The 22,863-nt window shown below is 37.6% G+C and overlaps 1 protein-coding gene across 15 annotated transcripts in view; it reads left to right on the forward strand.

The window, feature by feature from the left end:
• The window catches only part of DLG1 (discs large MAGUK scaffold protein 1), a 740,792-nt gene that overhangs the window by 128,875 nt on the left and 589,054 nt on the right, over positions 1 to 22,863 (forward strand). For 7 of the 15 annotated variants that reach the window (XM_045030010.1, XM_045030012.1, XM_045030020.1 and 4 more), the window contains exon 5: positions 20,414 to 20,512. The exons of 7 other annotated variants lie outside the window; for them this stretch is intronic. In XM_045030010.1, the coding sequence (XP_044885945.1) occupies positions 20,414 to 20,512 (99 nt within the window). Of the gene's footprint in view, positions 1 to 2,673; positions 2,919 to 20,413; positions 20,513 to 22,863 lie in introns of those variants that run through there. One more of the 15 variants, XM_045030021.1, reaches the window with a different exon arrangement.

The following is a 22,863-nucleotide window of genomic DNA, read 5'->3' on the forward strand; positions in this document are numbered from 1 at the left end:
CCACCGGGGAGGGGAGGGGATGGGAGGGGAGAGGATGCTGTTGTTCACTGCCGCAGCATTGCGTCTACCAGAAGCATTCAGTAGACATACGGTGACATTGAAAAAAGTCAAGAAACGATTTTTTTCCCTTTTCTTTCACGGTGGGGAGGAGGGGGAGGTAAATTGACGAGCTATACCCTGAACCACCCCGGACAATGTGTTAGACCCTACAGGCATTGTGAGCTCAGCCAAGAATGCAAATGCTTTTTGGAGACTGCGGGGACTGTGGGATAGCTGGAGTCCTCAGTACCCCCTCCCTCCCTCCATGAGCATCCATTTGATTCTTTGGCTTTCCGTTACACTTGTCACACAGCACTGTGCTGAGTCCCTGCTGTGGCCTCTGTCTGGAGATTTTTTCAAATGCTTTGGCATTTCGTCTTCTGTAACGGAGCTGTGATAGAACAGATTTGCCTCCCCATACAGCGATCAGATCCAGTATCTCCCGTACGGTCCATGCTGGAGCTCTTTTTGATTTGGGACTGCATCGCCACCCGTGTTGATCAGAGCTCCACGCTGGGCAAACAGGAAATAAAATTCAAAAGTTCGCGGGGCTTTTCCTGTCTACCTGGCCAGTGCATCTGAGTTCAGATTGCTGTCCAGAGCAGTCACAACGGTGCACTGTGGGATACTGCCCGGAGGCCAATACCGTCGATTTGTGGCCAAACTAACCCTAATCTGATATGGTAATTCCGATTTCAGCGCTACTCCTCTCGTCGGGGAGGAGTACAGAAACCGGTTTAAAGAGCCCTTTATATCGATATAAAGGGCCTCGTTGTGTGGATGGGTGCAGTGTTAAATCGGTTTAATGCTGCTAAAATCAGTTTAAACGCGTAGTGTAGACCAGGCCTAGAAATAAATTGTAAGTTGAGTGATTTGTTACATTTTTTTGACTAAACATATGGCCTATTTCTTGATAGTAATGTGATTGTAAACTTTGAGATCTTGATCTTACATTAGGATACGTTATGCAAAAGTGCATATCTTGAAAAAACAGTTGATAGTGGAATTTGATTTGTCAAAATATACATCAACATACTCTGTGCATTGGAGGGGCAGCTATACTCCAAAGATAGTATCAGTATAGTTGAGCTTCTTAATGTGTAGTAGCCTTGTAAGTATGTGTTGTGATGATTCATCCACTGTTTGTGAGGAGGTTGTGGTTTCAGATCTTTTATTTTATTTTATTAAATAGTTTTTCATACTGGACTGTATATCATTATAAATAACCTTTTATAGAAACGTACTGTAGACTTTTCTGCAGTCATCCCCAAATAAATAAATAAGACAGGCTTAAGTTAAGACCTTTCATATTTTTGTTCCATTCCCTTGTTATCCATTTCAGTCTCACTATTAGAGGAGGTGTACTATATCTTTTATGAATGGCTGGTTATAAAAATCTGAAGTGTAAATTCTTAAAGTTAATTTTTATTCTAAATGACCTTTTAGAGGTTTATTATGTGAGGCTTTTTCTTTCTGTCCATGAAGATAATTAGAGCAAGTAAAGCATAAATCCCAGTAGCAATAGTGCATCTGGGTCTCATTTTATTAAGAAGCAGCTAAGCCTTCCAATGAATTTCAGAGGAGAGTTTTTAAAAATATCTGTTTTGAAGAAAAGGTCTAGGAGAAGAAATACATTAAAATTAAAATAGATTTGAAATACATAAGTTAGTTAGATATTAAGTTATTAAAATAATATGGAATTAGTACTCATTGAAACAAATTTGAAAATAACCATACATGATGATGTTGATATGGATTAGAACCTTAGTGTATTATCAGTTGTAAGACGCAATGCAGTGTTAATTTTGCTAATTAATAATTTCCTGCTTTTAATCTCGATTCCCAAAAGCACTGTAAATAGGTTAAATATAAATATGTAGAGTGAAGTGATTGTGCTGCATTAAAGATGGATATCCTCCTCTCCCCCATCCTCTTTATGTCCTTGTTTTTAAAGCAAAATATTTGCTTAACTAGAAAAGAAAATCAGTGGTAATGTAAGCATTTTCCTGGAATGTTGTCTTGGGTAAGTATGCCATAAGCTTATTTTAGTTGTTCGGGTAAAAACATTTTACTAATGTAGTTTGTGAAAAAGTGCAATTACATACATGTTCTCTGTTTTTGTTCAGTTCATGTTTATAATTTAAGCAGTGACAAGATACAATTGGATTTTACTACTGCCACTGATTGAAACTTGGTAATTTTGTGATCCAGGCTTTCCCCACCCAGTGCATTTTTTCAGGCAGCCACAGAGGGTCTTCATAGTCCAGTGCTTATAGTATCCGACTGTACCTGCTAATTGACTCACTTCCTGGATTTCGGTTTGTCTAGTTATTGGCTAACAACAGAACAAGAGCTTTTGATCCTTGCAGACCTTGGAAGGGATAATAGTGCAAAAGAAAATTAAGTTTGATTGATTTTTGATTGCAACAATGAGTACATTCTCAGATGAGTAACAAGTATAGAAGATATATATGCTAATAGATACAACTTGGAGAAAAAAATGAGCCTCAGTTATAGAGATTGTTGTTTCCATGATTTACAAATGATGCTGCTGTAATTCTAGCTGCAGTTTTTACTGATCATTCATCGCTGAGCAGTCAGTAGGGAAGTAAGACTGCCTGGCAACCACCTGCAGAGCTGCAGAGATGAATTACATTTTCGGAAACAACACACTTCTGTATTCTCGTGCCAATCGAGGCAGCAACACTGTCTCCAGCCATAGCTTTGTAGGCCCAAAGCAGAAGCCGTGGGCAAAAAAGGGCTCGATAGATGAGCTACGAGCTGAGCCAGAGCCTTCTCGTTGGCAGCAGATACTAGCATTTTTCACTGGGGGACACAGTTTCAGTGACTGCATTTCAGTAGCTGCCAGCTCCACCCAGGTAATGTAGCACTTGTTGAAATAATTTTGTATGTGCCTTCTGTGGTTACTAATCATTCAAAAATAGCAGACTGTAATATATACATGCTCTATGTAATCTTTAAGTAATGTTTGTGTATCTATTTTTCATTTCTAAATCTTTTAAGTAAAGCTTTACATAGTATGTTTTAGGATTAATGCATGAAAATGGAATTAAATTGATTTAACATTATATAAAAAATTATAGGGCATTTTTTTAAATAGTGTCACTTGAAATGGAAACCATTGAAATATAAAATTAAATGAGTGACATTGAAAAATCTAGCTAGTATGCTAGGGTTTAATTCAATGTCCAGTTTTTTTTTAAAAAAGGTTGTTTTGTCAAATATTAACATAATTGCAAGATGACAATTCAAATGAACAGGATGAATATTGTCAGTTAAACATATGCATTGCAGGGATTTAAACAGATTAAAAATATTCATTATATAGCAGAACTACTGCATTATACTTGTATGCTTAATCCTGCACAAGCAATCTACAAATGAGATTAAAGTGTGTATAGTAGGACAGTTCTTTGATGTGTAGAATATACATTAGTATTATAATTTAGGTTTTGCATATAAAAGCATACACTTTGTTACAAAGTAAAATTTCTGTGTAACTGTTTTTAAAATGTTCCCAGTGCCAGGTTTATGTAGGAGAGTGATTCCACATTGAATCGCAGCTAAAGAGGATGTAGGATGACAGGTTTGGGTTGTGTGGGCTTTTTGGAGAGGTCAGAAGGAAAGGTACTTGAACGGAAAAGTTTATGAAACTTGTTTATGTTTTTGGAAAAGGAGTATATTTAATGCAACATTGAGCACCATGGAAATATGGAGATTAAAAAAATTCTGTATTAAAATTGAGTTTAGCTTCTTTTTGTTTATTGATGAGCTGGATTCAACTTTTACTTTAATTCATTTCTTACTCTCTAAAAGACCAACTTCCTTAGCTTGTCATTTAACATGAGATACTATGAAAACATGTAGAAATATAAATATTGAGATATATTACCGTTTCAAAGGTGTAAACAATATCCTAGCTGTTGTTAGCTGCTATTTTTATTTTGACTTATTTAGAATAAACAATGTCTTTCATGAACAGATCAGATTTCACTTTCAATTTTATATCATTATAAATTAATGAGAGATAATAGAAGAGAAACTTTATAGAGTTCCCATTATAGGCTATTACAGAACAGTTACAGTACTGCTTTTAGTAGGCATAAAAGCTTTCTAAGTCCTCTAAAATACTTAGAAAGAAAGTAAACAGTATTAATTAGTGCTGAAAATAAATGCAGTGATAAGTTATCCATCAAAAAATACTGCTCAGTCTGGTAATACTGGAAATATAGTTTATATTTACTTAATTTTGTATCTCTCTATTTGGTGACAGGAAAGAACAAGAATAACTCAGATCAGCTTACTGTGACATTTCCACATGCTGGCAAACACTATAACTGGATTGCAGTACATATAGTTAACCTCCCCTCCACCGCCCACATGGACACTCCTTCCTTTAATCCTTTCATTTGTTTCCATGCTTGGATTTTGCTAAAAATTACAGAAATCTACAAAAACTTTCCACGTTTTCTCTATGTCAAACATTTGAAACTTGTCATGTAAATAGATCTCATTTTTGGAGTGTGTCTGTGGCAGAGTTGAGGGGGAAAAATTGATAGTATACAATTATAAATAGTTGGAAAGGCCTACTGACCATGTTCAGAAGTGATCTATTGTAATTATAACACCCTAATGAATCTCGGCATACCTCCCCTCTTCTTAAGACTATTACATGGCACACTCCTTTTTTTCTAGTCTGACAAACAAATGGGTTGCTGTTGGAAAGTTTAATATGTGAGAGATTCACTTACTGTCATTTTCCACCCCTCATCCCCATCCCAAAAATCCACTGTTCAGACATCGGGGTGACAGATGTTTAAAAACTGCAGTTTTCCCATCTTAGGGTCTCTTTTCAGTTTTTGCTGTTTTGTTTAATAATCTGTGAACTATACACTATTTTCAGGTTTCTGTCTCTTAATTTCCAAGATTACAGCCTCACCAATGTAGTTGTGCTTCTGTCCTGTTGTTCCAGCCTTACAGGGTTCAGAACCCCCAAAATAACCAGCAATATAGAAGGTGTAAATTCACTGCTCCTCATCCATGTGTATACCACATGCAGGACAGGTCGTGTACAAACTAATGGTGAAAACAGGTGCATATAGGAATTAGGTTCTGTAGACATTTTGCCCCTGGCCCAGGAAGGTCTAGAGAGCTGTGCCTGGAACAGTGATAGGTGCAGTAATTCATAGGCTGTGCTGTACTAGCAAGAGGGATTCTGTGTGTGGGTGTAGTGCATTATGCTGCTCTCAAATCAGGATTCAGCGTGTGGTTGCACTGCCCTTTTGCAACTTTTAGCTGGTTCACTCACCCCAGTTCAAGATGCAACAGTTAAATTTTCTAATGAAAACAAGACTCTTGTTCCTATACTGATGATAGCCATCTTCCTTGTGCACTTTTTTTGAAGGTGATTTAGTACTTCCATGCATTTGATCAAGTGCTTAGATGTTGTTCATTTCTGATTCCACTTCCCCTAAGGTCAGAAGTTAGTTCCCTTCTCTCTAATGCACCATATATCTACATAAAAAATTGTCCCCAAATTGTCAAATGCAATTCCTACCTTCTCAAAAGTCTTGTCTATGCTATAGAAAGTATCTGTTGTTGACCATGGGTCAAGCTGTACTGGGGCTGACTGCAGCTTATGTTCAGCTGGACACCTGTTCCTTACTGATTCAGAAATCAGTTTTTCTTGGCCTCATTTGCCACTAAACCATGTTCAGCACCAGTTTGGCTGCACCCACTGTGCACACTAAGTAATTTTCACAGTGTGGAAAAAGTGCAATGAATGATCTGTAAAGGCTTTTAGTCCATGTGCTAAATTTTCATCGGGTGGTGTATAGACTGGAAAAGGGCAAATATAGTGCCAGTCTATAAAAAGGGAAATAAGGACAATCCAGGGAATTACAGATCAGTCCTCTTAACTTCTGTACCCGGAAAGATAATGGAGCAAATAATTAAGCAATCAATTTTCAAACATCTAGAAGAAAATAAGGTGATAAGTAATAGTCATCATGGATTTGTCAAGAACAAATCGTGTCAAACCAACCCGATAGCTTTCTTTGTCAGGGTAACAAGCCTCATGGATGGGGGGAAGCAGTAGATGTGGTAGATCTTGACTTTAGTATCTCACATGACCTTCTCATAAACAAACTAGGGAAATGCAACCTAGATGGAGCTACTATAGGGTGGGTGCAAAACTGGTTGGAAAACCATTCCCAGAGAGTAGTTATCAGTAGTTTACTACTCTCTGGGAAAACCATTCCCAGAGAGTAGTTATCAGTAGTTTACAGTCCTGCTGGAAGGGCCTAATGAGTTGGGTCCCACAGGGATCAGTTCTGGGTCCAGTTCTGGTCAATATCTTCATCAGTGATTTAGATAATGGCATAGAGAGTACAGTGATCTGGATAAACTGGAGAAATGGTCTGAAGTAAATAGGATGAAATTCAATAAGGACAGATGCAAAGTGCTCCATTTAGGAAGGAACAGTCAGTTGCACACATACAAAATGGGAGAAATGACTGCCTAGAAAGGAGTACTAAGGAAAGGGATCTGGTGGTCATAGTGGACCACAAGCTAAATATGAGTCAACAGTGCAACGCTGTTGCAAGAAAAGCAACCATCATTCTGAGGTGTATTAGCAGGAGTGTTGTAAGCAAGACACGAGAAGTAATTCTTCTGCTCTACTCTGCGCTGATTAGGCCTCAGCTGGAGTATTGTGTCCAATTCTGGGCACCACATTTCAGGAAGGATGTGGACAAATTGGAGAAAGTCCAGAGAAGAGTGACAAAAATGATTAAAGATATAGAAAACATGATCTTTGGGGAAAGATTGAAAAAAATTGGGTTTGTTTAGTTTGGAAAGGAGAAAACTGAGCGGGTATATAACCGTTTTCAAGTACGTAAAGGATTATTAGAAGGAGGAGGGAGAAAAATTGTTTTTCTCTCTGGATAGGAGAAGAAGCAATGAGCTTAAATTGCAGCAAGGGAGGTTTAGGTTGGACATTAGGAAAAACTTCCTAACTGTCAAGGTGGTTAAGCACTGGAATAAATTGCCTAGGGAGGTTGTGGAATCTCCATCATTGGAGATTTTTAAGACAAACATCTGTCAGGAATGGTCTAGATAATACTTAGTCCTGCCATGAGTGCAGGGGACTGGACTAGATGACCTCTCAAGGTCTCTTCCAGTCCTACAATTCTGTATTACCTCATCTTTTAGGACAAACATTGATTCAATAAGTGTTTTCATTTAAATATTTGGTTAGGTTTAGTATTTCTATTAAGTATTTAGTTCTCCAGATACACAATCCTTTTTCCTTCTTTTAATCTTTATTGATCCACATAAGTGCATTTCAGAGATTTCACCCATTTCAAAAGAACCATTTCACCTTGTGTAAAAAAATGAATCCTTGAAGTGAAATACACAAATCCTGTGTGTATAAACTAATTAGGTAGCCCAGAAGATTAAATTAAAACACTTTAGAGCTTTTCATAGGGTTTCCTGCCACATTTTGGGTATCAGCACATGCATCCTCGTTGGAGCTTTTCCTTTTTGGAAGTTAATGAAAGCTTCAGCTTATGGGGGCTCTTTCTTTGCTAACTGAATATAGTTTGAAAAATACAAGTTCACTGCAAATCGAGTACAGTGGAACTGTATACATTTCTGATGCTGTTCATTATCAGAGAGCAAAACACAGGTTTTTATAGGCACTGTTTAAATGTTAGCGTTATTAGAATAGACAACTATTTTTTAAAATAGTTGAGAATTGCAAAAGTTAAAATTCCTAAAGCAGTGTGTTCCATCTTGTCTATTCTTAAGAATATAGATTTAGATATACATATTACAGAACTTGGAGAATTCAGAGAAAGACAAGAAGATATTTAAGGGAATGAAAAACTCTCATGTAGAGAGAATAAAAAGATTGGGATTGTTTACATTAGAAAGGTGATAAATAGGAAGGGACATGATAAAAGTATATAAAATAATGAATAGCATTGAGAATATAGACTTGAGAACTTCTACCTATCTTATGACATAAGAACAAGGGGGCATTCAATGCAATTAAAAGGTTGGAAGTTCACAACCAATACAAAGAGGTACTTTTATACAAAATGCGTTATTAGATTGTGGAACTTGCTACAGGAGGTCAAGGCCAAGAATTTAGTAGGATTGAAAAAGGGATTGGACATGTATATGAATAGCCAGCATACCCAGAGTTGTTAAAGTTAATTAAAACAAAAATTTTGGAAGGCGTATTAAAACCTCATGCTTCAAGGTGAAAGTAAATCTCTAACATTAGGGACCAGGATGAGACCTAATCTGGAAAGTAGATTATAGCACACATCTCTCTATTGGACACTGTCGGAGATAGGACATTGGACTTGGTGGATCTTGGGTCTGATCCAGTATGGCAGTTTCTGTGTTCTTATACATTTAATAACCTAAACAGATACATTAAAGCTGGAAATTTTGTCAGTTTCCATTACTTTAAAAGTGAGTTAAAAGGAGTTTAAGGTACTACACCTGCCAACTTTGTGATTTTAAGTTTTTAAATTATTTATTAGTTTTTAAAATATTTTCATTTTTCTCTGTTGGCGTATGAAATACCTAAATAGATTTGTCTAGCTGACCACACAGGAGAAACAGTGAAAATAACAATATAAAAATGCTGTAAAATGGATAGAACAAACTGGAAAAACATTTTCTCAAATCTCAGTTCTGGTAGTCGTAGGTGTTACTTGTAACAATAGTAGATACAATATTTCCAGACAGATACGGGTAGTGATCAATGGTTCCATGTCTAGTTGGCAGCCGGTATCAAGTGGAGTGCCCCAAGGGTCGGTGCTGGGGCCGGTTTTATTCAATATCTTCATTAATGATCTGGAGGATGGTGTGGACTGCACCCGTAGCAAGTTTGCAGATGACACTAAACTGGGAGGAGTGGTTGATACGCTGGAGGGTAGGGCTAGGATACAGAGGGACCTAGACAAATTAGAGGATTGGGCCAAAAGAAATATGATGAGGTTCAACAAGGACAAGTGCAGAGTCTGCACTTAGGACGGAAGAATCCCATGCACTGCTACAGACTAGGGACCGAATGGCTGGGCAGCAGTTCTGCAGAAAAGGACCTAGGGGTTACGGTGGATGAAAAGCTGAATATGAGTCAACAGTGTGCCCTTGTTGCCAAGAAGGCTAATGGCATTTTGGGTTGTATAAGTAGGGGCATTTCCAGCAGATCGAGGGATGTGATCATTCCCCTCTATTCAGCACTGGTGAGGCCTCATTTGGAGTACTGTGTCCAATTTTGGGCCCCACACTACAAGAAGGATGTGGATACATTGGAGAGAGTCCAGCGGAGGGCAACAAAAATGATTAGGGGGCTGGAGCACATGACTTACGAGGAGAGGCTGAGGGAACTGAGATTGTTTAGCCTGCAGAAGAGAAGAATGAGGGGGGATTTGATAGCTGCTTTCAGCTACCTGAAAGGGGGTTCCAAAGAGGATGGATCTAGACTGTTCTCAGTGGTAGAAGATGACAGAACAAGGAGTAATGGTCTCAAGTTGCAGAGGTGGAGGTTTAGGTTGGACATTAGGAAAAACTTTTTCACTAGTAGGGTGGTGAAGAACTGGAATGGGTTACCTAGGGAGGTGGTGGAATCTCCTTCCTTAGAGGTTTTTAAGGTCAGGCTTGAGAAAGCCCTGGCTGGGATGATTTAGTTGGGTTTGGTCCTGCTTTGAGCAGGGGCTTGGACTAGATGACCTCCTGAGGTCCCTTCCAACCTTGAGATTCTATGATTCTATACAATATTTAAGCTGTCCCTTTACAGCTACATGTACATGAAGAAAAACAGGCATAGGAGGGACTATTTCTGTGCTATGTACAGATGTAATATAAGCATAGGAATGTGCCTGAGTTGATTGTGTGCTTTGGCAGTGCCTAAAGGCTCCTAGCTGAGATCAGGGCCCCTTTGTGCTAGGCTTTGTATAAATGCAAGATAACACAGTCCTACTCGCTGCCCTGAAGACCTTTCAATCTAGATGTACCAATTGGGTTTCAACAGACAGCAATAGGGTGAAGGGGAAGTAGGTGGACAAAGATAGCACTGATTATAGAATCACTAGTGTATTTGTCAGGTTTTTCTAATAAAGACTGGTGCCTATTTCTTGTGTTTTTAATTTATAAAGGGTGGGGGAAACGGGACACTCAGAGGCTTGCTATGTGAAAGAGATCACCAGTACAAAAGTTTGAGAACCACTGAGCTAACATCTTACGGCACTCTGCTGGATAGTTCAAAGAAAAGACATGGTAGTGCAAGGTCAGTGCTTAGATTAATAAAGCATACAATGAATATGAACAATAAAACATCAGCTACCTCAAACCCTTCTTACATTAGGAAAAGACTGCTATGATTCATAATGGCTATCATTTTAAGTTTTTTCCATTTAACAAATATTTTATTTAAAATTGATTGGGGAAAAAACATAGTTTTTGGTTTTATTCAAATTAATTGATAGTAGCAATATTTGGGCTTAATCTTTGACATCTACTACAAAGCCAACAAGGGAGAACCAAGAACATGACTCTTTTTGTGGAGTCTCATTACGATATTAGCTTTCATTTTTAAAAAATAGAAGTTAATTACAAAAAAAGGCAGTCTAAAGATTTTTTTTACTACCAGATACTTTTTAAAATGAACTGCCTGATTAAATACTAAATTGATGGTAATTTAAAAGAACAAAATACTGTAAAGATCTTCAGTGGATAGTGGCTCTGTTTTGTGCTATTGCTTTGTTGCTATATTGACCTGTCAATTCATATACACTGAAGTCAATGAGACTATTCACATTTGTAAGAGCCATACTCTGCAGTAAGTGGTTGCAGGGTTGGGCCCCTACACAGTTCTTTTTTTTTTTTTTTTAAAAGGGCATGAGCTTGTTTAATTGTCGAATTTTAGATGGAAGTATTCCTTTTCTGACTCTGTGATTCAGCATTGCATCAGTGATACTTTGTGCAGCTCTTGATTACTTACATTTTCAGTAGAAGATTAGACATGGCAGCTCTATGATAAAGGACTAGCTGTCAGTTCCTGTCTGGATCTTAATATCCAAACCATTAGATAACTGTGGAGACTATTTCACACTGAATCTCAAGCAGTTTATGCACAGTTCATAAAATTCTTCTGTGGTTAAAAGTGCCTAAATATTCACAATCCTTTTAGTTAAATGCCTAATGACATGAAATACAACCACACCTTTTTAATGTTTTGACTTGATAAACTGTAATGTCTCTCCATATTATCACAATATAGAAAAAATAATCCTAAATGTATGAGCATATACTTTGCTTGTGTTCCATAAGCAGATGTTTTTATTGGCTGATGGTTTAAAGGGACACTGCCAACTTTAAAATCACACTTGTGTGAAAATATTTTTTTTAAAAATAACTCCTAGGATTACTAAAATTGAGATGAGAGAAAATGAAACATTATTTTTGTTTTATTTCAGTTTATGTTCATTTGCCAGCACTTTATAGAGTTAATTTGACTGTTTCCCTTGTATAGTACATTCCTCCTATTATTTGCATGGAATTTTCATGCCACAATAGCAGGGGGACAGACACTTAAAAAATTTTATTGTAAAATTTTTAAAATTGGTGTGGTGAATTCAGGCCAGATACTATCAGTAACTCAGTTTTCTTTAAACTGACCAGATTTCAAACATTTAACAAAGTAAATTAAAGGGAAGCAAATTTTGGAGAGATTTTTGGGATACAATGTAAAGAAGTTTAGGGGAGGGATACATTTGTCTCAAAATGATAAGCTTCTGCTTTATATAGACCTATGGAAATGTCAGAAGACCTTTGTCATCTACTCAGTAATCCATGCACATCATTGATTATTTATGCCTTCCAAAGGGATCGTTTGTTTAGAGCTTAATGATGCTCTTTAAATAGAGCAAGCGAGTGTGCACACATGCGTAGTACTGGTTAAAATAGCATTTTGCTCTTTGTTTTCCTATCGGATAACTCACAAAATGAAAATAGTATTTTGAAACCTTTCTAGAATAAGCATACATCCTTTTTTAAAAATACAATATTAATTTTCCGAAAAGGTTTGCGTGGATTACCTGTCTGATGACCACTTACTGTCATGGCCACAAATGTAATGCTCCAGATGGCTGTGAAATGGGAATCATCAGGCTTGCTGATTTTACAAGGAACCCAAGGATGGAAATGCCTCAGAGTGTCCATCTTACACGGCCACAGCATCCTTTCCAGCATCAGCAGCAGGCACTGGGTGTTCATAAGTCTTTTAATTCAGCAACATTGCCTGTGTCCTCAAAACACAGTGGCAAGTTCACAAACCTATGTGATAGTGTAAAAAAGAGTCCTACAAAAAGGACAGCCAAAGTGAAAGCTAATAGTGGCTGGTGGGCTGATGGATCGTGGCCTAACAGTTCCTTAGAAAAGGTATGTATTTTAAAGTAGCAGATGTTTTTAGATACAAAGAGTGGTGTTTTTTCCTTAGCAAATTATTTTATGCCTTCAGAAAAGAAATGAAGTTACACAGTGTATAGTGGGCATTCTGTATGAACTGTAGAAAAAGTTAATATACTTGTTTTCTGTAGTCTTAATATTGCCTACAAATTTCCATTTACTGCATGTTTAATTTGAATTCCATTTTGAGACACTGAAGAAGGCATATATCCAAGTTTTAGATGTCATGCTGTTATGGAATTTTGCTGATCATTATTTGTCCCATAAGGGACAAATTTGCACTTTGCTTTCCACAAAGCATTTTGTTTGAAGGTGGAGAGAAGCTGAATTCCTTTTACAGTGGAGTTCATTCCACACTTGTACTGTAGCAGTGCTGTAATATGCCCTGTTTTAATTCAATTTTTTGGGATGTGCACACAGTACTTTTTGTAGTTTTCAGTTCAACTGCTACTTTGTTCTGTTTTGTTGGGGATGGGGAAAGGAGGGTGTTCTTGTTTGGCTAAATTCTTGGCCTTTAATGGAAAACTCCGGAGCACTTATTGCACTGGCCTCACCAGTTAACGTATTGATTACTTCTGTTTTTAATAACCTATTTATAAAGCAAATCACATGTTGTACTTTAGTTTTTAAATGGTTCAGTTTTGGTTACAAAAATTAGATAGGCCTATTCCAATGCAAAATCCCTATGCATTTACCTGAAAATAATTAGGTTGTTTATCTTAATGTTTCAACATGCATAACATCATTATCGAACAAAACTCCCTTTAATGCAAATTTCTAAGTTAGCAAAAAAAATTTACACTTAGATGAAGTACACTAGTAGTATAAAATGTGGTAATATATATTTCTGTATAAAACAATGTATATTATATAGAAATTGTACCAAATTATAATATATAATCTGCAAATGTAATTCAAAATATTATATAAATCCCCTACTGATGCTGTAGGTAAGGTTGTGTTGCATCCATTTAAAGCACGGTTTAAATGCCTTAATTAAAAGAGAAAATTCATATAAACTATTTTTAAATGAAGAATTTTTTAAGGGGAGACGCATAAGTTTTCAAAATCAATGTTGTATTTGCAAAATTCTTATATTCTAAAAATGTGATTTTTTTTCTTTTAAGTTTACCAGGGATTCTATAAATTTTTAAGCCTCTATACTAGCATAATGCCACTAGTTAAAAATATTTATATTTCACACAATGGTATATCAAAAGCCACAATAGGAGAATTTGTGGGGAAACAACGCAAGTTTATACAAAGTATTTTAGGCCTACTATGTCTTGCATGCCTGTTCCACCAATTCATTTAAACTTTTGTTGTCTTTTAAAAAAAATATAAATTCCCACACAATCTTTGTGAATGTAGTTCAAGTTATTTATCATTTCAGTTTCAGTATTGGTTAGTATGAACTGACAACTATGAAAACTGTGTCCTTCATGTGAAACTGATAGTTTAGTATTTAGCATTTCTTTACAAAAAGACACGAATTGATATGTGCTCTTCTCCAAAGCCTGATATCTCTATCTAGCTAATAGGATTTGTTGATAGGTACTGTATGTATCTCAGAGACCTTTCTACCACATTGTGGCCTCACATCAGTTGATCCTGGAAACATTTTGTAACAGTAGCGGGTGTTGGTGAGGATGGTTTCAGCACACTGCTACAACCACTGTTACGAAGTCTCAACACTTTTATATTGCTCTAGCTGTACATAGAAGACTGAGTTGCAGTTTTGTTTTTTAAATAAATAAGACTGAGTCTTATTAGGCAGCAGTTTGCATAGTTGCTAAGGTTTGCTTAGCTTTATCACACTTTATGCAAATCAGTGGGATAATTTGCATATTTGAAGATAATTTGAAAATAACCATAAACTTCTGGTTTTAGAAATTTGTGTGGGTTCAGTACTGGTGAAAGGAATTGGATTGCTGCTAATGACAAGTCACTGTTTTTTTTTCCTCAGTGGATTTCCCCCTGAGTAGCAAGAGGACTTATGGCAAGGCAGAATCCCATTCCTTGCATACTTCAGATTGTGTGCGCAGTGCAGTATTTTGTTTAGGATCTTTTTTACACTACACCACACCCACACATGCCCACATTCCTGTATGTGTGTTAGAGAGGACAAGGTCAAAAAAATTCACTTGCACTTAGAGTGGCAGTTGGTGAAGTTTGTGGTGGGCCTTCATTCCTGGGTGATCTTCGTTCCTGGGGGGAGCTCCTTTTAGAGCCCCTTAGAAAGCTATGTCTCCTACATAGATGAGCTTTAACCTAACTGTAGAAAGTTCATTGTACCAGAGGAGGGAAGTGATCAACTCCAATCTTCATTCTGGTGCTTTTGTTCCTAGGCCAAAGCCACTGAGCACTTTGAAGATAAGGACTGGGACCTCAAACTTGATTCACTGTTCCATGGGAAGCCAATGTAGGGAGTGCAGGACAGATTTGATATGTCTGTGGTAGCCAGCGGTGCTGAGGAGATGTGGTCCAGCATTCAGTACCAGTTGGTGTTTCCTAGCTGAACGCTTCATTCTCCAGCTAAGAGATGATCCCAGGTATATGCCTCAGGGTCAGTGTTTTGGAGCACTTCAGCAAAAATGGTTCAACTATTTCCAAGAACAAGATTAGGGAAAAATATATTGTTTTGCCCATATTAACAAATTAGTTGTAAACTGATCCTCCATGTTTTGGAGGAGGAGGAAAGGTCATCCTGGTGCAAGGAAAGTGCTCTTTGCTGTCTCTGTGAAAATTTGACCAATTTATAAGTCTTTGAAAAATCTCAGTTCACATGTGCTCACTAGAATCTAAAGCCTCTGAAGATTCTGTCTGCACTGAGCATACTCCAGTTCAGGGCTCTAGGGACTAAGTAGGACTTTCCATGGAATTTGCTGTTCCTAACTGCTGTGGGCCACTATTGGCTCAGGCACAGAAACTGGAAGCAGGGAGACTGTCTCCTATGCTCTCATTGCCCTCCTAGTGCCCAGGCATCTTATTCCTGTTATTCTGGGGAATACGCTGGACCAAAGGGCTTTGAGGGCTGGGGGGAAGAAGACTGGGACTGAGAGCTGGTAGATTGTAGGAGTATAGAGAACCTGGGAGTAGGAGGGTGGTAGATTGGGGCAGACTGGGTCAGGGAGCCAGGAAGGAAATGAAGGGGGGGAACACATGAGGTGGATTGGCGGTGGAGACGGAGACAAAGATCCTGGTGATGCAGGAGAGTATGATTAGGATCCAGTAATGGGTGTTTGTCTTACATAGGACAAGGGGCCAGAGGGAGAACTGGGACTTGTTGGTCAAGGAGACTAGGATGAGGAGCTCAAGTAGGGGTGGACTGGCAGGAGTCAGCAACAGCTGGAAGCTGGCTGGAGTAAGCCTGTAACTCCAGTGGGAACACAGATTGGATGAGGAGCGGGGGGGAGGCGGGGGGAAACACTGAGACTAGCTGTAGAAGGTGGGCAGGAGGGAAGAGAGAGAAGCTGAAAGAGAGACAGGGCCTGGAACGGAAACTGGGCTAAGAATCCAGGGGGGTGGTGTGCTGGAGCTGAGCCAGTGGGTGGGAGTGGGGTATTGGGAAGACAGAATGAGAAGCTGGGAATGACTGGGCAACAAGACTGAAGGTGGAGAGTAGGAGCCCGGGAAAGGACACTTGGGGCCAGTGTCAGAGAGTTAGGGAGATGTTGGAGAAGGGAAGCCTAGGAGCCGATGGGACAAAGGACAAACAAATTGACTGATCCTCATGGGAATGACAATCTACTGCTGTTATCGTTTAGTCCAGTGGTTCTCAGCCAGGGGTACGCATACCCCTGGAGGTACGCAGAGGTCTTCCAGGGGGTATTCAACTAATCGAGATAAGAGTTTCTGAACCTGGAGGTTGCAGGATAGGTTTAGGATGGTCACAAGTGCAGGGTTGGCATTAGGGACTGGCAAGCATGGCAGTTGCCCAGGGCCGCACAAAGCCAAGTTACATGCTTCAGCCCCGGGCGCTGGAACTCAGGTTTCAGACAAAGGCCACAGGTGAAAAACAGGCCTGAGTATCACTTTATAATGTAAATAGAATACACCTCTACCCTGATATAACGCTGTCCTCAGGAGCCAAAAAATCTTACAGCATTATAGGTGAAACTGCGTTATATCGAACTTGCTTTGATCTGCCGGAGTACGCAGCCCTCCCCCCCCGCCCCCCGAGCACTGCTTTACTGTGTTATAGCCAAATTCGTATTATATTGGGTCGCGTTATATCGGGGTAGAGGTGTATTTGTATTCCAATGGATTTATTTTATACTTGTATGTTAAAAATGAGAAATAAGCAATTTGTCAGTAATAGTGTGCTGTGACACTTGTATTTTTATGTCTGATTTTGTAAGCAAGTAGTTTTTAAGTGAGGTGAAATATGGTGTATGCAAGACAAATCAGACTCCTGAAAGGGATACAGTAGTCTGGAATGGTTGAGAACCACTTGTTTACTCCTTTAGCCCAAGTGGCAGAGATCTAAAAGCTCTAACCCTGCTGATGAACCATTTGGATGTTAATCCAGTGCCACAGGATCACATTTTAATTTTCAGTTTGCATTTTTAACAACCTAGGAAATCATAAACAAAAAACTATTAAACTTAATGAGACAGTTTTAATTATGTAATTTCCTAACTTTTGAGGATTTATTTTGCAACCTTAATGTTCTTTTAGTGTAGCTCTTACTGTATAATACAAATAGCTCAAATTGGGGTTAAAAAGGGTTGTCTTCGTTGCATTCCAAAATGAGTCACATGACATGCAAGTGAGGTTGGTTGAAGAGTTGACCAGAGATTTGTATACATGAGGCTACAGTATATTTAACTTCTCAAGCTAGTTAACTAGATCAACATTATCTAAGGTAACATATGTCTCTCTAAGACCTGCTGATAACTGGAGTTCTGGTATATTGTACATGTATTTGTCTTTTGTTACTTTTGGATACATCTGTGTACGATCAACTTTCTTGAGCCATCTCCTTTCTACAGTTAAAAATGTAATATTTAGAAAATTGTGAGGCTGTATATTTAAAGCTGTAAGGATATTCTGATACCTTTGAGAGAACAATTTATTAGTAATCCTTTAAAATGTTAAACCATTGTTTTCTAATATTAAAAGTTTAATATTTGAAGTGTTACTGAAATGCCTTTCTTACAGTATAAATGTGCAGAAATGTATTTAAAATATATCATGCATAATTTTAAAATATTCTCATTCTATTTGATCCTTCTTTTAAATGGTTTAAAATTTTTGCTGTTTGTTGTATTGCTGCGCTTACAATCATGTTATCTTAAATTTAGTTGGAATATCAAGTTTTGATATACACTAAGTTTTAATTTTGTTCTGCTATTATGCAGATGTTAATGGATGTTGCCTGTAATTCATATTATTTACTGCTTGGTGGTGGAACAGTATTTTAAATTATGTGCCTTTAAAAATTATTTAACTCCATTAAATTTTAGCACAGAATGGGGTTCCTAAATTGTCTTAGCACTTATCTACAAATGTTATTCCTTTGATTTAATTAAATCAATTCCTAAACTGATATAATTAAATCTGAGTAAACCACCAAGAGTTCTGTCAATATAAAGGTGTTTATACCTGAATATTTTCTTTTGTTACAGACACATTTATACTAGGGCTGTTGATTAATCACTGTTAACTCATGCGATTAACTCAAAAAATTAATCACAGTCGCACTGTTAAGCAGTAGAATACCAACTGAAATTTATTATATATATCTGGATATTTTTCTGCATTTTCAAATATATTGATTTCTATATATTTCTATATATAAACACAGAATACAAAGTGTACAGTGCTCACTTTATATGATTTTTATTACAAATATTCGCACTATAAAATAAAAGAAATAGTATTTTTCAATTCACCTCATACAAGTACTATAGTGTAATCTCTTTATTGCGAAAGTGTAATTTACAGATGTAGATTTTTTTTGGTTACATAACTGCACTCAAAAACAAAACAATGTAAAACTTTTGAGCCTACAGGTCCACTCAGTCCTACTTCTTGTTCAGCCAATCGTTAAGACAAACAAGTTTGTTTACATTTATGGGAGATGCTACTACTTATTTACAATGTCATCTGAAAGTGAGAACAGGTGTTCACATGGCACTTTTGTAGTTAGCGTTGCAAGGTATTTACATGCCAGATGTGCTAAACATTCGTATGTCCTTTCGTGCTTCGGCCTCCGTTTCAGAAGACATGCTTCCATGCTGATGATACTCATTAAAATAAAATGTGTTAATTAATTTTGTGTCTGAATTCCTGGGGTGTGTGTGGGGGAATTGTATGTCTCCTGTTCTGTTTAACCGCATTCTGCCATATAGTTCATGTTATAGCAGTCTCGGATTATGACCCAGCACATGTTGGTTTTAAGAACACTTTCACAGCAGATTTGACAAAACACAAAGAAGGTAGCAATGTGAGATTTCTAAAAATAGCTACAGCACTCGACCCAAGGTTTAGGAATCTGAAGTGCCATCCAAAATCTGAGAGGGATGTGGTGTGGAGCATGCTTGTAAAAGTCTTACAAGAGCAACACTCCAATATGGAAACTACAGAACCCGAACCATCAAAAAAGAGAATCAGCCTTCTGCTGGTGGCATCTGACTCAGATGATGAAAATGTACATGCATTGGTCTGCTCTGCTTTGGATTGTTATCGAGCAGAACTCATCATCAGCATGGATGCATGTCCTCTGGAATGGTGGTTGAAGCATGAAGGGACATATGAATCTTTAGTGCATCTGGCACGTAAATATCTTGCAACACTGGCTACAACAGTGTCATGCGAACGCCCCTTCTCACTTTCTGGTGACATTGTAAACAACAAGTGGGCAGCATTATCTCTTGCAAATTGTAACCAAACTTGTTTGTCTGAGTGATTGGCTGAAGTAGGACTGAGTGGACTTGAAGGCTCTAAAGTTTTACATTGTTTTATTTTTGAATGCAGTTATTTTCTTGTACATAATTCTACATTTGGAAGTTCAACTTTCATGTTAGAGATTACACTACAGTACTTGTATTAGGTGAATTGAAACATACTGTTTCTTTTGTTTTTTACAGTGTAAATAATTGTAATAAAAATAAATATAAAGTGAGACTGTACACTTTGTATTCTGTTATAATTGAAATCAATATATTAGAAAATGTAGAAAACATCCAAAATTTTAAATAAATGGTATTCTATTATTGTTTAACAGCACAATTAATCAAGATTAATTTGTTATCACATGATTAATCACGATTAAATTTTTTAATCGCTTGACATCCCTACTTTATAGTGGTAGAACTGAATCCACACTAGGGAGTTGCACCAATTTAACTAAATCAATTTTTCTACCGTTTCATTAAATCAGTGCAGAACATGTATTCCAGACCTTACTATTTTTCTTTCTGAAGTACCCAGAAACTACATTAGTTGTTCATTTTGCCAGTTTCCCTTCAGTTACCCTTTATGCTGTAGATAACGTATGATGTATCGTGGTCTGGATCTAATGCCAACTGAAGTCAGTTGAAGTCTTTCCATTCCTTCCAGTGGGCTTTGGATCAGGCCCTTCCTGATCCTGGGAAGTTAGTGACTTGTTGACAATAGATGTGAGCACTCATCACTTCTCAGTTTGGAGCCCTGTGTTTGTAGGTACTGTATAGTGGAATGCACTATGTATTGTAAGATAACATCTTTATGTACTTAAGCGTACTTAAACTTTTATTGTTAAATGTTTTTAACATCTAAATCCATTTAAATATGATTGTTACACATTTCCTCAATTTGTCTTGTTTGTGTTTTTCTACTTTGTATCACTTTCTTGACTTTTTTTATTGATGATTTTTAGCCAACAGAAGCTGTTCCTCCCTCTTCTCCCATTCTCCCTGTGATCCCTGTCCTGCCAGTCCCTGCTGAGACCACTGTCATCCCATCCTCTACATCGCAGGTTTTTACTCTTTTTTTTTTCTGCCATTTTTAATTTATTTTTATAGCTGTTCTTTTAAATAACATTTTCCCATTGTTGCAGTCTGGTTTGTTCCATGAATTATAAAGTGAATAAATTATTAATCCATATACAGTGTAAAGGAAGTACTGCAGTTTGTGCTTAAAGTTGTAAATGTACGAACACCTTTCTTTTAAAAATCTGTTATTCTGTAAGTCTATGAGAGTGCCCTTTCTGAGGTATCCTTTAGACGATTCAAGGTTAAGGTTAAGGATGTGCATAAGTGTTTGTCGGATCAGAACATTACTGTTTCCAGAAATCCCTGTTCCAAAGTGTCAGCTTCTCTGGGGTTACCATTGTAACTTAATTTGTGTTCTCTGGCTTATAGGTTAGTTAGGCTTTATATCCTAAAGCAGCAAAGGAGGCTGAAATATTTCAAAGATACTATTGAGGATGTTTATCATGGAAATAAATTCATTGGAAATAAAATTTAGTATCACAAAATGATCAGTGTGTTTAAAATCATATGCAGCGTGTAAGAATTGTTTGAAGATTGTTGGATGTGGGAGTTACCCTACAGAGTTTGCATAATCAATTGCTTCAGTGCAAGTTACATGTAGAATTAAATTCTCTGACAATAACTTCTAAAAAGTCCTCAACATATTAGGTGATACTGCAGTCTAATGGAAGAATTACACCATTGAAGATAAGTGGGAACTTCTAATTCTGACAAAAACAGAAAAATGGTAAAATACCTATAATTGAATAATATTTCTGGGCTTCAAATAACATGTGACTTTCAAAAGTCACTATAAATCAGTTAAGTTACTATGAAATACTAAGGACTAGATAGGTGACATTATTCTAAGAAAAAGATGAGATGAGATCATAGAATATGAGGGATGTAAGGGACCTCAGGAGGTCATCTAGTCCAACCCCCTGCTCAAAGCAGATGAGATAGCAGGCAAAACAGGAGACTAAGCTGAGCTACTTTCTGAATTTCTTATTGTCTGCAACTTTGTCTTCTACTCAGTCTCTGCTCCCAATAGAAACAATAATTAAATATTAAATTACTCATATACTACTAGGATTAGAGCTGATCAGTTAATCAGAGTAAACTTTTTTCTACTCAGTGGAGAAATCAGATATATAAATACTGTAATGTTTTGAATAAGTAGATAACTATCCAGTCCTTGCAGTAGTCTAATGATGTAATGGTTTTTCTGACAGGAGCAGAGGTTCAGTAGAAAAAATAATTGTATGTACAATAAAGAATCTGGAAAGTAGAATGGCCTGGCTTGCCATTCTACTTATGTGGTCTTTAATTTGTGTATTTTTTTTAAGGGTGGAAGGAACATGTTCTACGGACTCTAATTTCCTTTATTTTAATACACTTCCTTTTAAGAATCCCAACAGGAATGTCACTATCTTTCCACAGAAGTATGAATTCGGAGCTTGAGTTCAGACTACCACTGAAGGGAGACCTTGCAAGCTACTGGTGGAGAGTTCTGGTGCTGAGGCTTTTGGGCTTTTTTCTAGATGCCTGTGATTGCTATTGGCTTATTTCCCTCACTGGCTAGCTAAGTTCTTATATTCCACCAAGACTAAATATAAGCCACACACTTGGCTAAGGCTGAAATGGAAGCATCTTAAATGGAGTGCAGGTTCTCATGCTTTTCATTTGCCATGCATACTACATCCTGAATTAGGCAAATGGAGTTGTTGCTGCAGAGAGATATGGATGTGGGCCAACACTGCTCCCCCATTTTTCCTGGGTAAGATGTGTTGGCAGCTAATCACTTCTCCCATCAAGTCTGTTTCCTATCCTTGCTGCATCTTCACCACTAGCCAATATTATAGTTAATTGTTACCAGTAGTGTACTGTGCTCAGCTGGATAGATTCAGATGACCCATGCAGAGACAGAGCCCATGCCAGTGTTCCAGCCTCAGTCTGTCACTGTTGTCAGTGCTACTCTTTAGTACAGTGTCAGTCTTTTCTGAATTAGGAAGCAAAAGAGTAAAATTGAGAACTAAGCCATTGTTTCTGTCAATGCAGTGTGGTGACTTGGCACTCCTCTTTACATTTTATTTTATTAAGCTAGTATTTTGTCTCTAAGGTATTGCTTATATTTTCATAGTGTGTTTTGTGTGTATTTGAAGTGTGAAAGAGTCAGAAGAGTAAGTATTAGAACAGTGGTCCCCAACAAGCCACGGAGGACTGTGGCGGCAGATGAGCATCCGCCGAAATGCCGACGACAAGCGGCAACGTCAATAAGCGTCGCCGCTGAAATGCCGCTGACAAGCAGCGTCATCCAGAGGCGCCGCCGCCGAAATACCACCATGTTTTGTAGATA

The sequence above is a fragment of the Mauremys mutica genome, chromosome 9 (genome assembly GCF_020497125.1).
Source record: "Mauremys mutica isolate MM-2020 ecotype Southern chromosome 9, ASM2049712v1, whole genome shotgun sequence".
NCBI lineage: Eukaryota > Metazoa > Chordata > Testudines > Geoemydidae > Mauremys > Mauremys mutica.